The 20,625-nt window shown below is 41.4% G+C and overlaps 1 protein-coding gene and 1 long non-coding RNA gene across 7 annotated transcripts in view; one reads left to right on the forward strand and one right to left on the reverse strand.

Moving 5' to 3' along the window:
- Positions 1–249: 249 nt before the first annotated feature.
- On the forward strand, positions 250–12,147 carry LOC110503842. Its single transcript, XR_002470527.2, has 3 exons — positions 250–926; positions 1,203–1,303; positions 12,043–12,147. It is a non-coding gene; the product is annotated as an uncharacterized LOC110503842 (long non-coding RNA).
- A 1,888-nt stretch (positions 12,148–14,035) lies between these two features.
- LOC110503843 (breast carcinoma-amplified sequence 3) overlaps positions 14,036–20,625 on the reverse strand; it is a 350,355-nt gene continuing 343,765 nt past the window's right edge. For all 6 annotated transcript variants that reach the window (XM_036961229.1, XM_036961230.1, XM_021582400.2 and 3 more), the window contains one exon: positions 14,036–15,855. In XM_036961229.1, coding sequence (XP_036817124.1) covers positions 15,707–15,855 — 149 coding nt within the window. In that variant the 3' untranslated portion in view covers positions 14,036–15,706. The remainder of the gene's footprint in view (positions 15,856–20,625) is intronic.

The following is a 20,625-nucleotide window of genomic DNA, read 5'->3' on the forward strand; positions in this document are numbered from 1 at the left end:
AATGAACCAAGCCCCTTTGATTGCTGATTTTACGCTTTCTGGACCAATTGTGGGCCTCTATAGGCGTGGTTTTGACAGCTCCTGCCAGACTCGAAGAGAGGGGGGTGGACAATAAGGTGTCGGAAGCATTAGCAGTAAGAAAACATGTCAACAGAATAAAATATTAACCAATGACAGGAAAGCTCGGGAAATCCCACCCCCATCTCCAAGCCAAACACCGGGTCAGCCCTCAATTCTTGACCGGTGGAGGCATCACCCCGGTCGGCTTGCGCTTCATACTTTCGATGAGGTGCATAACTCCAGCCCAGAACCGGTGCCCGAATAGATAGCCTACGTTTATTGCTCTGTAGTCGCTTTCATGATAGCCTATAGGTAGGCTAAATAATGTTAGTAGGCTATACCGGTGATTGATTTGTTAAAGTATGAAGAAGATTCCAAATAGATTCGTTGTGGTTCCATTCCATGTTAAGATTATATTATCAGTTTAGGTCCTCGTCATATTTTTTTACCTCATAGCCATTCTATCTAGTTTCGTTTGTTTAGAATTCCGCGTGCAGTTTTATCTGTTTAAGTGTTTATCTTGGTTTGGCCATAATAACATACAGTTCCATCACTGCTTGTGCGTAATGATAGACTTAGATAGACTACGCTGAGACGGTAAGAGAGCCCACAGCCTCCCGTACCTGAATGGTAGGCTATCGGACTCGATTTAGTAATTATATTCTAGGGCTGTCGATTTCCGTGACTCGCTGCTGTTTTGTGAACGCTTCACCGCAAGGACAGCGACTAATAAACCGGACATTGCCACTTTAAAAACAGCCCCGGGTCATTCGAAAAGCGCAGGACCAGATGCTGCATCGAAGCATGAAGAAAAGAAAACAGATGAATGAATGAATTTCGAGAGCAAAATTGACAGATAAAACGCGGTAAGTGCTTGCTTATAGCCTTACAGAAAGTAAATATATATTGTTTTTCTGACGTGTAACCTATGTCCCCTTCACAAAATAAATTATTAATGCACACGTTATAACCTACGCAAAGTGAATTATTGTATATTCACTTTATTTGATTGCCTTATATCCTAAATAGTGAAAATAATAAAACCAGGAATAGTAGCCTATCAATAGCTCTCCGATACTATACTGTATAGACGTAGGCTATTCCTTTAATTCTAATATGATCTTCTTCGCTCTCATTTTCAGCATAAACTGACACAGCAATGATATGATTTATAATACATTGTCATGGGCTCTTCTGAGCGTGAGGGAGCAACAGTGTCCGGACTCGCCTGGGCTGTTTGTTGGTATGTGTCAAACCACATACACGTACATTACACACTTCAGACCTTTGCAACGAACCCTACGGAGACCCGACCAGAAACTCGGTCTCGGTACTGCTCTGTTGTACCTTTAAGAAATCCATTCTGTGGACCCTAGGCTTGATTAACATGGATTCGGTTGGTTAAAGAGCCGTTTGGCGCCAGTCGGCTGACGCACCACAATAAGAGCAGACTCTTGTCACTTCATATTTACCCTAAACTCCTACCAGCGAGCGCCGTCCAATCCCCCTTGCTATCCACACCAAAGCTGCGGTTTATGCTTTGCGTTTAGGGGCTGAGAATGCACTTTCGGAATGATTATTACTTTGCATCAAAATGTGAAAATGTGGATATACACGGAACAGTCTGCCCAGAAGTTGATCCGACGCATACAAGTAGAACCGGTTCCGCTCTAGCTCAATCCAGAACATCGTCACTTCGACATAAAAACTGAAACAAAAACGAATAATCCTTCCGAATAAATTCGTCAGATACAAACCACACATTTCCGATTAACCATTATATTTCCGGTTGAATCGGTGTTTTGTGTAGGTCTTACATTTCTTCCTTAACAGTGTTCGCACATCTCCATTGACATTGGTGTCAAAAGAATATTACACATTCCTTTCGAAGTGCATGTTGAGAGCTTGAAGGATTTAAATTAGATTAAAAAAACGGAATGAAATTAAACGTAATCTATGCTTAAAAGTAGCCTACTTTTGAGAGTTTCACACATTTTGAATGGTATAAAGTGCAATAGCTATTGACCTTGTTTGGTGCTCTGTTCTAGTGCATTTTACTATCTTATTCCAGCCCTTATTCATATGATGTGATTAGTCATGTATCACTAATGGGAAAATACAATATTACCCACCCTGTAGCATGTTCCTTGGTGGTAAGAGGTGAGACACTTGTTGCTTATATCTGAACGTGAAAATCTCACCAAAATCCAGAGTCAGTGGAATATTTTCGGGACATTGATCACTTGTTTTTGCAGACCTACCCTATTAAAACACGACTGACGTCTCTGTGCACTGTGCAAACGAATGTCCATTTATTACAAAACTCATTTTGCTTCCAATACCATTTTTTTTGTTTTTTTTTTAATCTGAGAGACATTCTGTAAATGGTTTTATAAACTTATCACACCAGCCGTGCTCAAAATTGTAGTGAATTTATTTAGGCCTTGTTGTCAATACATTTTGTGATCACAGCGAGCAGAATAAAACGTGTAGGCAGGCCTTCATCAGTCTTGATCTGAATAAATTATTCTGCATAACTTAATTGGAATCTTTATGTTGTGGCCTAAACTTAAAGCAATCAGGTAAATTGTGATTCTTTATTTCGTTTCAATTATGAAGAATATAATCAGAATAATGAAAGTTGTTGAAACCCTGTAGAATTATTGTTGTTATAATAGGTTAAGGGTGGTCAATTATGCATAAGGGATAAGGATATAACATTTGGCTACTAATTTTCGAGCTCATTAGGCCGAGCATGTAACATCATTTAGTTTTGTGATAATAATGTTCTTATTAAACCTTTGAAATTACAGATAGGGAATCTATTATGTATAGGGCTACAGTTTCAGTGGTATTTATCGTTAAGCCTATTTTAGATCTATTTGATTTAGTTTGAATTAAGGATAATTTATTTTTATCAATCTCACATCTTTAAAGCGCTATGCTTCCTTTAAAAAAAAACCTGGTCAGTCTTTGTACTTGTCTGTCATGGTTTTCGTCCTTTATAGGCTATACATTCAACTCGTGGTCGACTGAGTCAGTCAGTAGCCTAGTCAGTGAAATTAAGTGCATTCTAACAGACGCTAACTGCTGCTAGACTATATAGAAGACTCGTCGTTAAAGCTTAGCCTACTTACTCAGGTTCAAGTTAGGGAGAAAAAACATTCTGAGCGGGAAAAGATCAGCACCACATGGAGAATGTTAATGGTTTTCTATGAATATACTTAAACAACTAATTACATCAACAACGGGTTTGCAATTACGCTGCATGTATTTGCTCTGTGTACATACCCTCCATGAAGTGCCTTCAGAAAGTCACCCCTACGTTTTCAATATTTCGTTGTGTTACAACCTGAATAAAAAATGATTAAATTGAGATTTGGTATCACTGATCTACACACAATACCCCATAAAGCGAAAGTGGAATTAAGTTGTTTGAAGAAAATGTTCGAAATTAACAAAAAATGAAAAGCTGAAATGTCTTGAGTCAGTAAGTATTCAACCCATTCGTTATGGGAAGCCTACATAAGTTCAGGAGTAAAAATGTGCTTAACAAATCACAAGATATATGGACTCATTATGTGTTCAATAACAGTGGTTACAGAATTGTTGAATGACTACCCCTGAGTAGTGAATTTCCAGCACAGATTCAACCACAAAGACCAGGGAGGTTTTTCAATGTCTGCAAAGAAGGGCACCGATTGGTAGATGGGTAAAAGTTTTAAAAAAGCAGACATTGAATATCCCTTTGAGCATCATGAAGTTATTAATTACACTTTGGATGGTGTATCAATGCACACAGTTACTACAAAGATACAGGCGTTTCTTCCTAACTCAGTTGCCTGAGAGGAAGGAAACTGCTCAGGGATTTCACCATAAGGGAAAACTGAGGATGGATCAACAACATTGTAGTTACTCCACAATGACAGAGTGTAAAGAAGGAAGCATGTACAGAACATTTGAAAAACATGCATCCTGTTTGCAACAGGGCACAGAAGTAATATTGCAAAAAATGTGGCAAAGAAATAAACTTTTTTCCCTGAATACAAAATGTTATGTTTGGGGAAAATCCAACAACACATCACTGAGTACCAGTCTTCATATTTTCAACCATGGTGGTGGCTGAATCATGTTATGGGTATGCTTTTCATCGGCAGGACTAGGGAGTTTTTTAGGATAAAAATAAACAGAATACAGCTAAGCACAAGCAAAATACTAGAGGAAACCCTGGTTCAGTCTTCCTTCCAACAGACACAGAGACAAAATCACATTTCAACAGGACAATGATGGTGGCAGGTAGCCAAGTGGTTAAGAGCGTTGGACCAGTAACCAAAAGGTTGCTGGTTTGAATCCCTGAGCTGGCAAGGTGGAAAAATCTGCTGTCCTGCCCTTGAGCAAGGAAGTTAACCCCGAACAACAACTTATCCCGGGTGATGACATGGACGTCGATAAGGCAGTCCCCGCACTTCTCTGATTCAGAGGGGTTGAGTTAAATGCAGAAGGCACACTTCAGTTGAATGTATTCAGTTGTGCAACAGACTAAGTATCTCTAATCACAAGGCCAAATCTACACTGGAGTTGCTTACTAAGACGACATCGAATGTTCCTGAGTGGCCTAGTTCCAGTTTAGACTTAAATCGGCTTGAAAATCTATAGTAAGACTTAAAAATGGCTTTCTAGCAATGATCAACAACCAATTTGACAGAGCTTGAAGAATTATACAAATAATAATTAATGGGCAAATATTGTACAATCCAGGTGTGCAAAGCTCTTAGAGACTAACCCAAGAAGCATCAAAGCTGTAATCACTGCCAAAGGTGATTCTAACATGTATTGTCTCAGGGGGGTGAATACTTATCTAATCAAGGCATATTAGAGTTATAATTTGTATGAATATTTTATAAATGTTAGAATTATACAGATTATTTTGTGTAGGGCATTGACCAAAATTGACAATTAAATCAATTTGAATCTCACTCTTAACACAACAATGTGGAAAAAGGCAAGGGTGTGAATACATTCTAATGGAAAAAAAGCAATCATCAAGTGATATGGTGTTATTACTGATGATTTTTAATCTCGTTCATACCAGAAGCGTTCCCCATTATATCCTACTACCTGTTAAAGCAGATAACGAACATGTGGCAATAACGAACATATTCAGCATATTTCTGTTAAATGTCGAACATAGTCCTTTAGAAATAGGCCATTTATGTCTTTATGCTCGCTCCTGTGCGTGACAAGATATCTGCTCGCCACACCTTGAGATCATTTCCTATGTAAAAGGTTATAACCCCAAAGGAACAGACATGATTTTGCATTAAGCCCTAATATAATTTGTTTAAATGCAAGCTTTGGGTGAAAATGTGCAGAAAGAACAGTGCACCTTCAGGGTGTGGTGACCAGCGTGTTACTGATATGCTGCGGGAAAAGTCTAATTACGAAATAACGGGAAACTATTGTAACTATTACAGCCGTATTTGTCTGTAATTTAATATGGTTATTGTTATTTTTTAGGCTACTCTCGCTAAATTGTTAATTTTTTCCTTTAATATTTTCTTCCCATCTCTCTGCATCATCTCTCCTGCTATATTTAGCCGGTAGACTGAGGCCTTGGCGCCAGACCGTTTAAGACCTGTCAAAGTCCCTCATATTTCCCCTTGTCACATGTATACCCAGCGCCTCCTTCAGCCAGGCTACCACCAACCCCCTCACCCTCCTATTCCCCATCTCTCTTTCATTCTCGCTTACTACACTTCTCCGCCCCTCTAGCGCGCTCTCTCGCTCTCACCACACACACACAAACACACACACACACACACACACACACACACACACACACACACACACACACACACACACACACACACACACACACACACACACACACACACACACACACACACACACACACACACACGGCCTATTTAATTTTCTCTCCATTTTTTCTTCTCTCACTCATTAAAGCCGGGTTTTAATCCCTCTTTCCCGCCCTCTGCGAACTTTGTGCAATTTGCTCGTCTTCGTGCTCGTGTTGTCTCATTGACCCGAGTCAGCAGGGCTGCCGGTGGGCTGTCCTGTCCGCTTGGACAAATTGCGACTGATTGATGAAAAATAACAATTCTCACAATGAGCGCTGGTAGCCGAATAGGCGCTCCTCAACCCCCCGCCCCGCCCCTCACAACCAACAACCCAACAGGGCTCGGAGGGTTCAACGAATGGAAGCCCCTAATGCTCTTCTCGACCCTTGGCACCACCAAAACAGCCCCACTAACACTTTGGCAGACAACCCCCCCACACACACAGATTGAGTCAAACATCCGTTTAACACTTATTGTTCATATAACACGTTTTGTAAAAGTGGAGGGCAAAAAGACTGTTGTGACAAAATCCAAAACTGGTAATTGCTTATTGATCAACAAATGTGATTCGACTTATGTTATTTTCATGTGCAGCTATCACCTTGAAAGTCGACTTTAGTAATAATAGGTTAAAAGGATGTTATTTGTAAAATAGCCCAGGTTCATGAATTGGAAATATGTTTTATGCTTGAAAATCTACGTTAAATTCTTATTTAGCGAATTGTATAGCCTTTTGTCTCTGACGCACAACTTGAATGCTTGAAGCGTTTGTCTGGAGAAATTGACAGCTAATATAGCTAATTCTAGTTCCTAATTCTATGTGGTGACAGCCTACCTTTCGCAGGTAGCAACAGGTGGGGGCGCTAAAATGACCCCACGGAACACCCTTAATTAATGCTGCTCTCCAGTCTCCTTGCTACTCCACTAAACCAAAACACTCCATGTTCTCTGTGTTGTTCACTGTTGTTTCCCTTTGTCCAAGTTCATTTGACTGTGATTCAAAGATATGTGTGTGTGTGTGTGTGTGTGTGTGTGTGTGTGTGTGTGTGTGTGTGTGTGTGTGTGTGTGTGTGTGTGTGTGTGTGTGTGTGTGTGTGTACACGTGCGGGCGCGTGTTTACACATATTACATCATATTACACCGTTGTCATACTATGTAATGACAACGGGTCTATAGTTTTTGACAAAACAATCTTCCCACCAACATTTACCTGCATTGTCATTGTGTGTGGTTGGAGGGTTGGGTAGGTTACTTCCTAAATGTAATATGTTACAGTTACTACAGTTACAGTTACAGTTACTTACCTGTCCAAAATTGTAATCAGTAACGTGACTTTTGGATTACCCAAACTCAGTTATCTGAATACATTGAGTTACTTTTATATTACTTTCCCCTTAAGAGGCATTAGAAGAAGACAAAAAATTTATGTTACCAATTGAACGACATCTATGGCCGGATAAATGTTAAAGTTTACATAGCTGGCCATATATGGATGTCAAATTACACTTTATGGGTTGGTTATGTATGATTCTTCTAACCCATCGCTTTCTACTGCATATATGATTAACTTATATCTTTACATTAAAAACCAAAGTCTATCAGAATTCCAGTCATTCTAATAAATGTTATACCCCTTGATCTTCAGGAATGGGACTTGGAAATATTGAAATATAAATTAGCCAATTTGTTTTACCTGAGCACAACCCCAAAACTAAGGACTTATTAGCCAGCCCTACTCTGTTGTTTATGTTGTCGTGGAGGACTGACTGGGCTCATTGATTCGGGGTAAAAAAAATAAATGCTGCGCTCATGGAATGGCATGATTTGATCACTAGTGAAAAGTGCTATTTACATGTGAAAAATGAACATTGCTATATGCCTATTGTTTCCTTTTTGTAGTCAACACTTTGATATCTTGATAATATGCAGCTCTTTAAAGTGCAAATCCACAGAGGAAACAATAACAAAATGGATTCCCCGCCTCTGTTTTGGTAAAAAGCTGAGAGATGGGCCTGGAGAAATGTAACCGATTTACAAATATTGGAGAAAAACAAGCTTTTTTGGGGATTCTCATGGAGTGTGAAAGTTGAACTAAGCTCATGAGACATTTATAAGTTATATTCTTCAATAATCAATGGATATATATATATATATATAATTTATAAGTCCACAAATGGATGAAGCAACTACAAACTGTCCCTGTAAGTCTACCAAAAGTGTGTGAGTTTGAGCATGTGTCTATTAGGCTTATGGATATAAAAAAAATATCAGCATGAATTAGATTTTGCAATAGGCTGGGACCCGCACTATGCAGCTGTTGCAAGAGCGCATGTTTCACTGGCTGTCCACTGGTTTCAAAAACAATGATTGATAGGCAGCTTAAACTGATTTGAATTCAACCATTATTGGGTTCAAATACACATTTAGATTTGTGAACAGCCATCCACAATACGTAAGGCGCAAATAGCTAAATGAGAGAGCATCAATGTGATTCACATCAATGCGCTATGAAAATATCAATAATAAGTGATATCCGTATCGCCGTAGACTACACCACTGCTGTCATCCTTACCTCCAAACTTTATTCAAAGTGGTTAATCTTTGGATGCCGACAGCAGTCGCACCATTGGAAGACATAGCTTGGACTGTAGCCTACAAAAGCCTATTCCTGCTCCTTTCCCGCTATCCATCAAACACATTTGGTGTGTCGTCATAGTGGTCTGACTCGCTGAGGTGGAACAAATGTAAACTTCCACCCCTTTTCAACGCTGATTTTAATGTCTCTGAGAAAACACAGAAGTGTCAAAGTTTTTTCGCTTATATTTTAGCAAGTAACGTAACGGATTACAGTTACCGGTTTTTGTAATCCCTTACATATAACGGATGACATGTAATCCGTTACTCCCCAACCCTATGTGGTTGAGAGTGAATTGAGTTTTTGTTTATTTTCTGCTTCTGGCAACACAGGTTGAAAGCACAGGTTGAAAGCACACAATACTCCATGCAGCTTCGGGAATTTCCCTTCCCGCTGCCGGCCCTCTCGTCTCCGGATTCCCTACCTTTGATCAGCGAGGCCTGACCTCAGAGCCACCGGAGCGGTGCAGCATGTGGGATGCTTATTCAATTACAACCCCGTCCGTGACCCTGGCATATATCATTAACCCCCTTACCTTCAATGCAGCGCGCTTTACACATGCGTAATGGGCCAGGTCACAAGTGAACACGTTTTTGCGCTAGCAGGATCTTACTTGAGTGCAAAATAACATAAAGACGTATTTGTTTGGCCTTCATTGATTTCTGAAAAGATATAGACCAAAATCACTAAATTACTTACCATCTTTAAGCATATCATGCAATTGTACACACAATGACTTGTTACTTTTATTTCTTATTCTTATCAGTATTTTTTTTAAAACTGCATTGTTGGTTAGGGGCTCGTAAGTAAGCATTTCACTGTAAGGTCTACTACACCTGTTGTATTCGGCGCATGTGACTAATACAATTTGATTTGATTTGATTCAATGAAACTTCCATATCATGGTTTCGGTCGAGTGACATTGAATGGACCTTAATTGATAGTTTCACTGATAACAGTGACTTACATTTAAAAAAAATATTTTGTAAATACCCTCAACATACCTCTAAGATGGCAGTTGTAGGATGCTGCTGATAGCAACCTGATAGAATAACATGGCTACTAAATCCATCAAGTATTTATACCACGCATTATAGCCTAGAAATGATCCACCAGTTCGTTCGTGTTAAACTTTGACAATAGTGTTATAACAGTGATTTATTTGACAATAGTGTTATAACAGTGATTTATTTGACAATAGTGTTATAACAGTGATTTATTTGACAATAGTGTTATAACAGTGATTTATTTGACAATAGTGTTATAACAGTGATTTATTTGACAATAGTGTTATAACAGTGATTTGCACGCACCTTTGAATTTGTGTTGCAATGCTTTCTCTTTGTGTCGATAAACTGATGTAATGGAAGTCTTTACTAGATATATGTGTTATATCCGCGTTAAGGTCATAATGCTACTGATTCACAACTTGTAACCAAAGCTGCTGTACTCGAACATTGTTAAGAGTTAGAGATATAGGACACATGCAAGTTACCTGTAAAGTGTATTTTATGTATCTAAGAAAATTAAGAAAACATTTAAATCCATGTGGGTCGATACTGATGTAGGCTACAAGTAGGTCTACCTACTAGATAGGGAAAGGTATATAATTAACTTCAGTAGCAAGCTTCATGTAATTGTTGCATCTGCAGTTAAAATAAACCGGAAAATAGTCACAACAGAAATAAATGGGAGATTATAGCCTAGGTGTTGGAAGTTCTCTGACCGACTTCAGAAGTGGAAGGTAGACAATATAGCCTAGCCCTATAAACCAGTGGTGCCCAGACTTTTTCGGTTACTGTACCACCAACTGCATTTAGCTCTCCCCGGAGTACCCCTGAAGTACCCCCTCGTGCAGTAGACTTCTCAAGTACCCCATGTGGATCAACCTTGTGGATAGGCCAAGTAGCCCCAGGGGCCTTAGTACCGCTGGTTGGGAACCACTGCTATAGACTAACCATTTTGGTTTGTTCAAATGTCTTAGCTCAAATAGCTATGAGAGAAACGATAAGCTAATGTCGTATTGATGGAATAACAACCCAACTGACAACATACATGCGTATATAGCAGATCAATTTCTGTTTAGGATCGTAACTCTATAACAGCCTTGATCAATTTGATGTGATAGGCTATTATGTTTCACATGCATTCAGTTCCCTTGAAAATAACACATTTTTCGCCTTATTGCTCTCTACTATAGGCTACAGTCCTGTCAAATTCGTGTTTACTTAACAGAGTTGAACTTGTTGACAGTGCTTCAAAATTAAATGTTCAATTCATGCAACAGAAAACATTGAATCGTAATATATACAGAGGCGATATGAAATTACCTGAGGTCCGGGGAAAACTACTTATTTCAGTCATACTTTAATTTATCGACAAGAAAAGCACTTTCCCGTATTACATTTCGAACGTAACCTCTCACACGATGGTCTCTGTCATTGAATTAGAAATAAGTGTACACATACTATAATCTTGTTCAGAATAAGGCGATTAGTGTCCTCAAAAGTAAGTGTTTTTCGTTTGAATAAAGTGTAGAAGTAAGTGTTTTTCGTTTGAATAAACCCATTGATGCGTAACATTTTTTCCAATGGACATTTTGGCACTGTAAACAATACAGAACTGTTAGGTTATATCAAATAATATTCGCCTCCGGTTAGACGATTGAAAAGCATGACCTGAAAAGTGACAAGATTACATTTGTATATTAAATTAACAATAATAATAGCCCTATGTGAAGTCTAATTGGTCTTTGGGTTGTATTTGTTGTATTCACTAAAATATCATAACATGTCATCAACATACCTGCAATAACCACGGTATTTCCCACTATACTTTGTCTGTCATATTCATATGAAAATAGGATATAATGAAATGGATGCCACTATAAATTCATCCGCAAGTATGACTATTTGATACCCATTGACATTGTTACATTTCTCATTTAACAGACACTCTTATCCAGAGTGTTATACAGTAGTGAGTGTCTACATTCAACTTGTTTCATTCCTATTTGATATCCAGTTGGCTCCTTTGAGGATCAAAGGAGTGCACTGAGGAGAGCAAAATAATTGAGTGATACAAAAAAATAGGGAATTTTACTTGCCTAACATAACTATTTGCTAACAATGTAACAGTTTATTACTCTATTTAGTTGAGGATGACAACAATTAAATGCAATCAAAATATATAAGATCTGATATTGTACACACAATATAATGCTGTTAGTCTGTTGAGAAATTATCATCACATTTCAAGACAGATAAGTACACTAATAAATCACACAAAGTTAAAGAAATATACACGTTTGGATATAGATTATTTTATTGAATTTTTCTACAGTGGATGTTGTGTTTTTTTGAGCAAAACAATGTTAGCAAAAGCTTAGCAAACCTGTCCATAAGTGGTTGTAGCTAGCTATGTATTAATGATGCTTCTCTCCTGGTGCCAACCTTCTCTCTCTCCTCTCTCTGCTCCTATTCACAGAGTTTGCTGGCAGAGGAGGATGGGTATTAATGGAGACTGTCACAGGAGAGGAGGGTAACGACCAGGGGCCTGTTAAGGAGGCAAACAACGTTTTGAAACAGGGAGGTACGATTTGTACTTGATCAATAAGAACACAGGTAGAGTTTTTCAGATGTGAAATGATTAGTTAAGGTGTGCCCTCCTTATCAGGCCCCTGCCCCTGGTAGAGGTGCCAGCTGGGGCACTGGCCTGGGCATGGTCCCCTCAGACTCAGAGAGACATTGCAAGGCACCCTGTCACAGCACCAGGGGAGCGTCAGTGGGCAAACCATAGAAATATAACGGAAAGAACAGGCATCCCCATTCAAGTCTATTATGCCATAATAGAGCCTCACAGTGGAGGTGTCATAACTCTCATAAAACCTAGTGGTCAAACAGGGAAATGGTTCCAATCGTTTTTCCACCATTCATTTTTCCCATATGGGATTTTAGAAACACTTAAAATAAGGGCTGTGTTTTGTGTAGGTTTACCCTGGCGTGATGTTTTGATAACCATGTAAATCTCTCTCGGACAAGGTGACTTTTATCAATATATTCCGCTCTATTTACTCTCAGAATCGAAAGTGCTAATTAGCATCAAACTAGACATCATGCAAAACTACAAATCCCTGCAAGCTCCTGCACATCATCTCTAGCTGACACCTTTGCTAACAGGTATTGTGTCAATTTAAACAGGACAGTACACAGATTTGTCTATTTAAATAAATGTAGCCAATTTATTAATTACTAGATTTAGCTAACATTAGGTAGTTAATTCAGAGATTCTTACCTTTGCCTCGATTCGGCAGTCTTGCCCAGATCATCTGTGCATTTGTAGTTCTTCATAATAGCCATATTAGCAGCTAATTAGCATTTCATTGTTGGGGGGTAAATAAAGGTGAATATATTAATATCTCCTACAGAGATTTACTTGGTTATTAAAACGTCACCCCAGGGTAAGCCCACATGAAACACAGCCCTTATTTTAAGTGTTACTAAAATTCCCTACGGGGAAAATGGTGGAAAAACAATTGGGACCATCTCCCTGTTTGACCGCTAGGTTTAATGGGTATTATGACTCATAGGGTGTGTTTGTAAATTCACTCTGGTGTGCTCAGAGAGCCCTTTGGCCGTTCGGAAATTCAGAGCATTTTGCTCTCGGAGCGTTCAGAGCGTGGACGCTCTAGCCGAAGAGTAGGGTTGATCTGAGCGTTCTGACCTCACAACGGCAGTCAAGCACCCAAGCTAACTGGCCAACGTTGGCTAGCTTGCTAGCTACTTCCATGAAACAAATGAGAGAACACCTCACGCTGACCATTTTACTCACCCTAGCAGAGTTGATTAGGCTGTTTTCATGTTATCCAGAGTGTTGGTGACTGTTACTGTGCTGCTGGCAACTATTTAATTACGCTTTTTTTGCCAACGTTTACTGGCATCAGCCATATTCAACGGGTGTTGAGCGTTTGTAAATTCAGCAGTTATTCTGCGTTCTGGCACACTCAGACAAGAGTGCTCTGAAATTGTAATAGATAGCCAGAGTGAATTTATGAACGCACCCATAATGGGCTACTCTATCGGTGGACCAGTAAAATCAGGTCAAAATGGCAGGGTTAGGGGTTCCAAGCCCGTTCTATTGATTCTTTTTGTATGGCGAAAACAACCTGAAGAAGAGAGGAGAGCATGCCTGAGTATGCCTGCTCAAACACATTCACATGGCCATTGTTTCAGTCTCAGCTCCAGTTTTGGTCCTGTCTAAGGTAAGTGAATTGCATTTAAATAAGACAGTTGCACAAGACAGTTCACATAATTGTCGATTTAAAGAAATTCAGCCAATACAATACAAGCCCTACATCAATTAGTCTTGTAGTGATTTTTGAACATTTTGAAGTTCATTTGACTCTTGATCTGAGTGATACGTTTTAGAGTGTTGTATTCACGGTCTGCTTTTCCACAATAAACTGGCAGAAAATGTGCACTGGCTTTGGTGTGGTTTATTTATTTTCATTAAATTAAACGAGAAGTCACTTAACATTTACAAAAGCACTTGCTGATAACTTTTGTTCACGTGATTGAAACAATGACTCTGCAGGTGTAATATTTATTTAGCATATATGAAATCATTGAGTATCCAGGGGTGATAATAACACATCAATACATTTCATTAACATGAATGTATAGCAAATAACGATTTGGTATTTTACAAAACCAATATTAGTAAAAATGTATTAATGAGCATGTGTTCTGTATTAAAAGGAATAAATTCATCATGCCTCTTTTATGTTACATTGTCCAGTGACCAAGCAGCAGTAGCCATTGACTCATTCAACATGCAGAATTACGGGAACATGGCTGTGTTCAGTAGGGTGAAACATTCCCGAACATTGCAGATAAATATGTAATATATAGATCTGTAATGACTCCTTTTCCTACAGGACAGAGAGGAGTCACATGTTCTATAAAATGTATTTCTACCTGAAAGTCCTGTAACGTCGCATTTTTCTGAACAGACCCGTGTAGTCAACCAGACATCCATTCCCCAGACAAAGGACTAGGATTGTGTTATAAAATTAAAATGTTGACAAACACTAAATACAAAATCAGTGACCAAATATTTAGAACCTGTTTTAAGTCTCAAAGGTGAGTCTATCTTTCTGTTCTCACTAGTGCATCAGATCACACTTCATTTCAAGTCCCATGTGGTCTGGTCAAGTCTAGCAATGACCCATTCACTAAGAAAAGCAAGCTGGCAAAGTAGTTATTCAGCGTACAAGCATGTGTTTGTGTTTGGGGTGTGTTTGAGGTGTGTGTGTGTGTGTGCACGCAAGTAAGGAATAAGCCTTTTCTTTTGTTAAAGCACAAACCTGTTTTTTGTTGCAGAAAAATAAAATCATAATCAAAGCAAGATGAAATCATCAGAAGACACTCGACTCAACAAACTAAAAAGATACCCACCAAAACCCTCAATGTTACCAAATGAAGAGAAAAGCATACATGGAAGTGATTTGGTCTTAATAAGCAAAGCTAATATACATTACAGCGCGCATGCTGAGCTAGGTCGTTATCTTCAGAAGTAAAACAACTACAGCTACATTAGGTCCATCACCATTTACAAGCTTGTGAAAAAGTCAAAGTGACACGTAGTTAATCAACTCCATAAAAACATGTCTAGCTAAATAACAAACTTCAGCTATTTCACACACCCAAAATGAAACACACGCCATGTGACACACACACACACACACACACACACACACACACACACACACACACACACATCGGTAGGTGGGAGTAACACTGGACAGTTCCTGGATTTGGAAAGAGAGAGGAGGGAACATGAAAAGGGAACCATTGCTCACAATAACATCCTAATGAACATCAACATGGCGAGAGACCGGAAGACATCAGGACTGTCTGGCTGTGCTGTGTGAAGCGGTAGGATGGATGGTAGGTAGCAGACCTGGGTTCAAATACTTTATCTGGGCTTTATTGAGCTTGTCTAGAACCAATAGAATAGTTGTAAAATGTAGTCCCCTCCCATCAGGCACCCCAGGCAGACTAAAGCAAACACTCAAAGCATTTGAAAGACTTAAAATAGTATTTGACCCCAGGTCTTGTAGGGTGATAGGCAGGCTGTCTCCTGGTCTCCTCTAGGGGAATCCGGAGGGGAAGAGGCTGAGGGGCTGGCTCTCGTTGGTGGGCAGTGGAGAGCGGTAGCCCTCAAAGTTACGGGGGATGGAGCCGCTGGTGGAACCAGAGCTGTTGCTGAGAGTCTCAATGCTGCCCTCCCTCTGGAGCTCTGTGGGGGTGAGACAGAGACAAAGAGAGACACACACACACACACACACACACACACACACACACACACACAATGAAAATTCCAATCTTCTATGAGCTGTACATTGAAAGTGTTGTAACGATGTAAGTAGATTATGTAGTGCTGAGTGGGATTTTGTCTTGTTTCTTTCTGTGTACCAAACCAATAAAAATGTACATTCACATATAAAGCCGCCAGATGTTGTCTTTATCAGAGGCCAAGGCGGAGCTACAACCATTTTGCGTCTCCCTATCCAACTCTACCAGATCTACAACAGATGAAGTGTCTATAGGGGACAAGGGCTAGGGGCTGTTTCTGGACAGGGCCCAAAATGCCACTCCCTCCACTACCATGTCTCTGGGTTGGTTGGTCTGCTCTGTCAAACACACTGACTCTCAACCTGATTCATTAACCATCCCAGTAGTAACAGTACGGTACACCAGCTAGCAGTCTGCTCCTGTGTAGACTGACACACTGTCTGACAGGCTGCTCCAAAACCATTCACAGGAAACGGTTACATGTCAGTCTATGGCCATATGGAACATGGGTGCAGAGATGGGTGCAGACTGGCATGGTGTGAGGAAGGAATGAAGGCAGTGATCTACGTGATGCATTTTGACACAGATCAGACATGTACAGCAGTCCTATTGATGATGGTATATATGACGACGATGGGGGGGGTATGGGTGGGGTCAATAGCGTGTGCGTGCTAACCCCTCTGCTCACCCCTCGGCCCTCTATCCTAACCCCATCCCCTAGCCCCTCTACTAACCACTAGCCCCTCTACTTACCCTAGCCCCTGTCTCCATATCCCAGCCCAGATCATGATGGCATTTGTAGTTCTTTAAGATCGCCACATTAGATGGCATTTTTGGGGGGTAAATACAGGCGAATATATTAATAAAAGTTACCTGGTCTTAGTGAGATTTACTTGGTTATTAAAACGTCACCCCAGGGTAAGCCCACATGAAACACAGCCCTTATTTTAAGTGTTACTAAATCCCCTATGGGAAAAATGAATGGTAAAAAAACGATTGGAACCATTTCCCTGTTTGACCGCTAGGTTTTATGGGTATGATGACTCACAGGGTGTGTTCATAAATTCCCATTGGAGTGTCTGAGTGTGCTCAGAGAACGCTCGGAAATTCAGAGCATTTTGCTCTCGGAGCATTCAGAGCATCCAGTGTACGCTCTAGTCGAGGACTGGGGTTGATCCGAGCGTTCTGACCACCTGGAAGGATATCGACCTCATCCCGTCAGCACAGGATGCATGGTTATTCTTTAAAAGTGCCTTCCTCACCATCTTAAATAAGCATGCCCCATTAAAAAAATGTAGAAGCAGGAACAGATATAGCTCTTGGTTCACTCCAGACCTGACTGCCCTTGACCAGCACAAAAACAACCTGTGGCGTACTGCAATATCATCGAATAGCCCCCGTGATATGCAACGTTTCAGGGAAGTTAAGAACCAATATACACAAGCAGTTAGGAAAGCTAAGGCTAGCTTTTTCAAACAGAAATTTGCATCCTGTAGCAAAAACTCAAAAAAGGTTTGGGACACTAAAGTCCATGGAGAATAAGAGCACCTCCTCCCAGCTGCCCACTGCACTGAGGCTAGGAAACACTGTCACCACCGATAAATCCATGATAATTGAGAATTTCAATAAGCATTTTTCTATGGCTGACTATGCTTTCCACCTGGCTACCCCTACCCCGGTCAACTGCCCCGCACCCCCCACAGCAACACCACAGCAAACTAAACGCATGCTCTTCAAACTGTCGCTGCCCGCACCTGCCCGCCCGTCCAGCATCACTACTCTGGACGATTCTGACTTAGAATATGTGGACAACTACAAATACCTAGGTGTCTGGTTAGACTGTAAACTCTCCTTCCAGACTCACATTAAGCATCTCCAATCCAAAATGAAATCTAGAATTGGCTTCCTATTTCGCAAAACAACCCATCCTTCACACATGCTGCCAAACATAACCTCCTAAAACTGACTATCCTACCGATCCTCGACTTTGGCGATGTCAAAATAGCCTCCAACACTCTACTCAACAAATTGGATGCAGTCTATCACAGTGCCATCCGTTTTGTCACCAAAGCCCCATATAGTACCCACCACTGCGACCTGTACGCTCTCGTTGGCTGGCCCTCGCTTCATACTCGTCGCCAAACCCACTGGCTCCAGGTCATCTACAAGTCTTTGCTAGGTAAAGCCCCGCCTTATCTCAGTTCACTGGTCACCATAGCAGCACCAGCCGCAGCACGTGCTCAGCCCCAAAGCCAATTCCTCCTTTGGCCGCCTTTCCTTCCAGTTCTCTGCTGCCAATGACTGGAATGAACTGCAAAAATAGCTTGACTCTTAGCCAACTCAATCATCAAGTTTGCGGACAACACTACAGTGGTAGGCTTGATTACCAACAACGACGAGATGGCCTACAGGGAGGAGGTGAGGGCCCTTGGAGTGTGGTGTCAGGAAAGTAACCTCACACTCAATGTCAACAAAACAAAGGAGATGATTGTGGACTTCAGGAAACAGCAGAGGGAGCACCCCCCTATCCACATTGACGGGACAGTAGTGGAGAGGGTGGATAGGGGGGTGCTCCCTCTGAACACATCACGGACAAACTGAATTGGTCCACCCACACAGACAGCGTTGTGAAGAAGGCACAGCAGCGCCTCTTCAACTTCAGGAAGCTGAAGAAATTGGGCTTGTCATCAAAAGCACTCACAAACTTCTACAGATGCACAATCGAGAGCATCCTGTCGGGCTGTATCACCGCCTGGTACGGCAACTGCTCCGACCACAACCGTAAGGCTCTCCAGAGGGTAGTGAGGTCTGCACAACGCATCACTGGGGGCAAACTACCTGCCCTCCAGGACACCTACACCACCCGATGTCACAGGAAGGCCATAAAGATCATCAAGTACAACAACCATCCGAGCCACTGCCTGTTCACCGCGCTATCATCCAGAAGGCGAGGTCAGTACAGGTTAGAGGTCGACCGATAAATCGGAATGGCCGATTAATTAGGGCCGATTTCAAGTTTTCATAACAATCGGAAATCTGTATTTTTGGGGGCCGATTTGCAGATTTTTAAAAATTTTATACCATTATTTAACAAGGCAAGTCAGTTAAGAACACATTATTTTCAATGACGGCCTAGGAACGGTGGGTTAACTGCCTCGTTCAGGGACAGAACGACAGATTTTCACCTTGTCAGCTCGGGGGATCCAATCTTGCAACCTTACAGTTAACTAGTCCAACGCAATAACGACCTGCCTCTCTCTTGTTGCACTCCACAAGGAGACTGCCTGTTACGCGAATGCAGTAAGCCTAGGTAAGTTGCTAGCTAGCGTTAAACTTATCTCATAAAAAACAATCAATCATAAACTACACATGGTTGATGATATTACTAGATATTATCTAGCGTGTCCTGCGTTGCATTTAATCTGACTGAGCATACAAGCATACAAGTATCTGACTGAGCGGTGGTAGACAGAAGCAGGCGCGTAAACATTCATTCAAACAGCACTTTTGTGCGTTTTGCCAGCAGCTCTTCGTTGTGTGTCAAGCACAGCATTGTGAAGTCAATGGAGAACAAGAGCACCTCCTCCCAGCTGCCCACTGCACTGAGGCTAGGTAACACGGTCACCACCGATAAATCCATGATTATCGAAAACTTCAATGAGCATTTCTCAACGGCTGGCCATGCCTTCCGCCTGGCTACTTCAACCTCGGCCAACAGCCCCGCCCCCCCCGCTGCTCCTCGCCCAAGCCTCTCCAGGTTCTCCTTTACCCAAATCCAGATAGCAGATGTTCTGAAAGAGCTGCAAAACCTGGACCCGTACAAATCAGCTGGGCTTGACAATCTGGACCCTCTATTTCTGAAACTATCCGCCACCATTGTCGCAACCCCTATTACCAGCCTGTTCAACCTCTCTTTCATATCGTCTGAGATCCCCAAGGATTGGAAAGCTGCCGCAGTCATCCCCCTCTTCAAAGGGGGAGACACCCTGGACCCAAACTGTTACAGACCTATATCCATCCTGCCCTGCCTATCTAAGGTCTTCGAAAGCCAAGTCAACAAACAGGTCACTGACCATCTCGAATCCCACTGTACCTTCTCCGCTGTGCAATCTGGTTTCCGAGCCGGTCACGGGTGCACCTCAGCCACACTCAAGGTACTAAACGATATCATAACCGCCATCGATAAAAGACAGTACTGTGCAGCCGTCTTCATCGACCTTGCCAAGGCTTTCGACTCTGTCAATCACCATATTCTTATCGGCAGACTCAGTAGCCTCGGTTTTTCGGATGACTGCCTTGCCTGGTTCACCAATTACTTTGCAGACAGAGTTCAGTGTGTCAAATCGGAGGGCATGCTGTCCGGTCCTCTGGCAGTCTCTATGGGGGTGCCACAGGGTTCAATTCTCGGGCCGACTCTTTTCTCTGTATACATCAATGATGTTGCTCTTGCTGCGGGCGATTCCCTGATCCACCTCTACGCAGACGACACCATTCTATATACTTTCGGCCCGTCATTGGACACTGTGCTATCTAACCTCCAAACAAGCTTCAATGCCATACAACACTCCTTCCGTGGCCTCCGACTGCTCTTAAACGCTAGTAAAACCAAATGCATGCTTTTCAACCGATCGCTGCCTGCACCCGCATGCCCGCCTAGCATCACCACCCTGGATGGTTCCGACCTAGAATATGTGGACATCTATAAGTACCTAGG

Source organism: Oncorhynchus mykiss, chromosome 24 (genome assembly GCF_013265735.2).
Source record: "Oncorhynchus mykiss isolate Arlee chromosome 24, USDA_OmykA_1.1, whole genome shotgun sequence".
Classification (NCBI taxonomy): domain Eukaryota; kingdom Metazoa; phylum Chordata; class Actinopteri; order Salmoniformes; family Salmonidae; genus Oncorhynchus; species Oncorhynchus mykiss.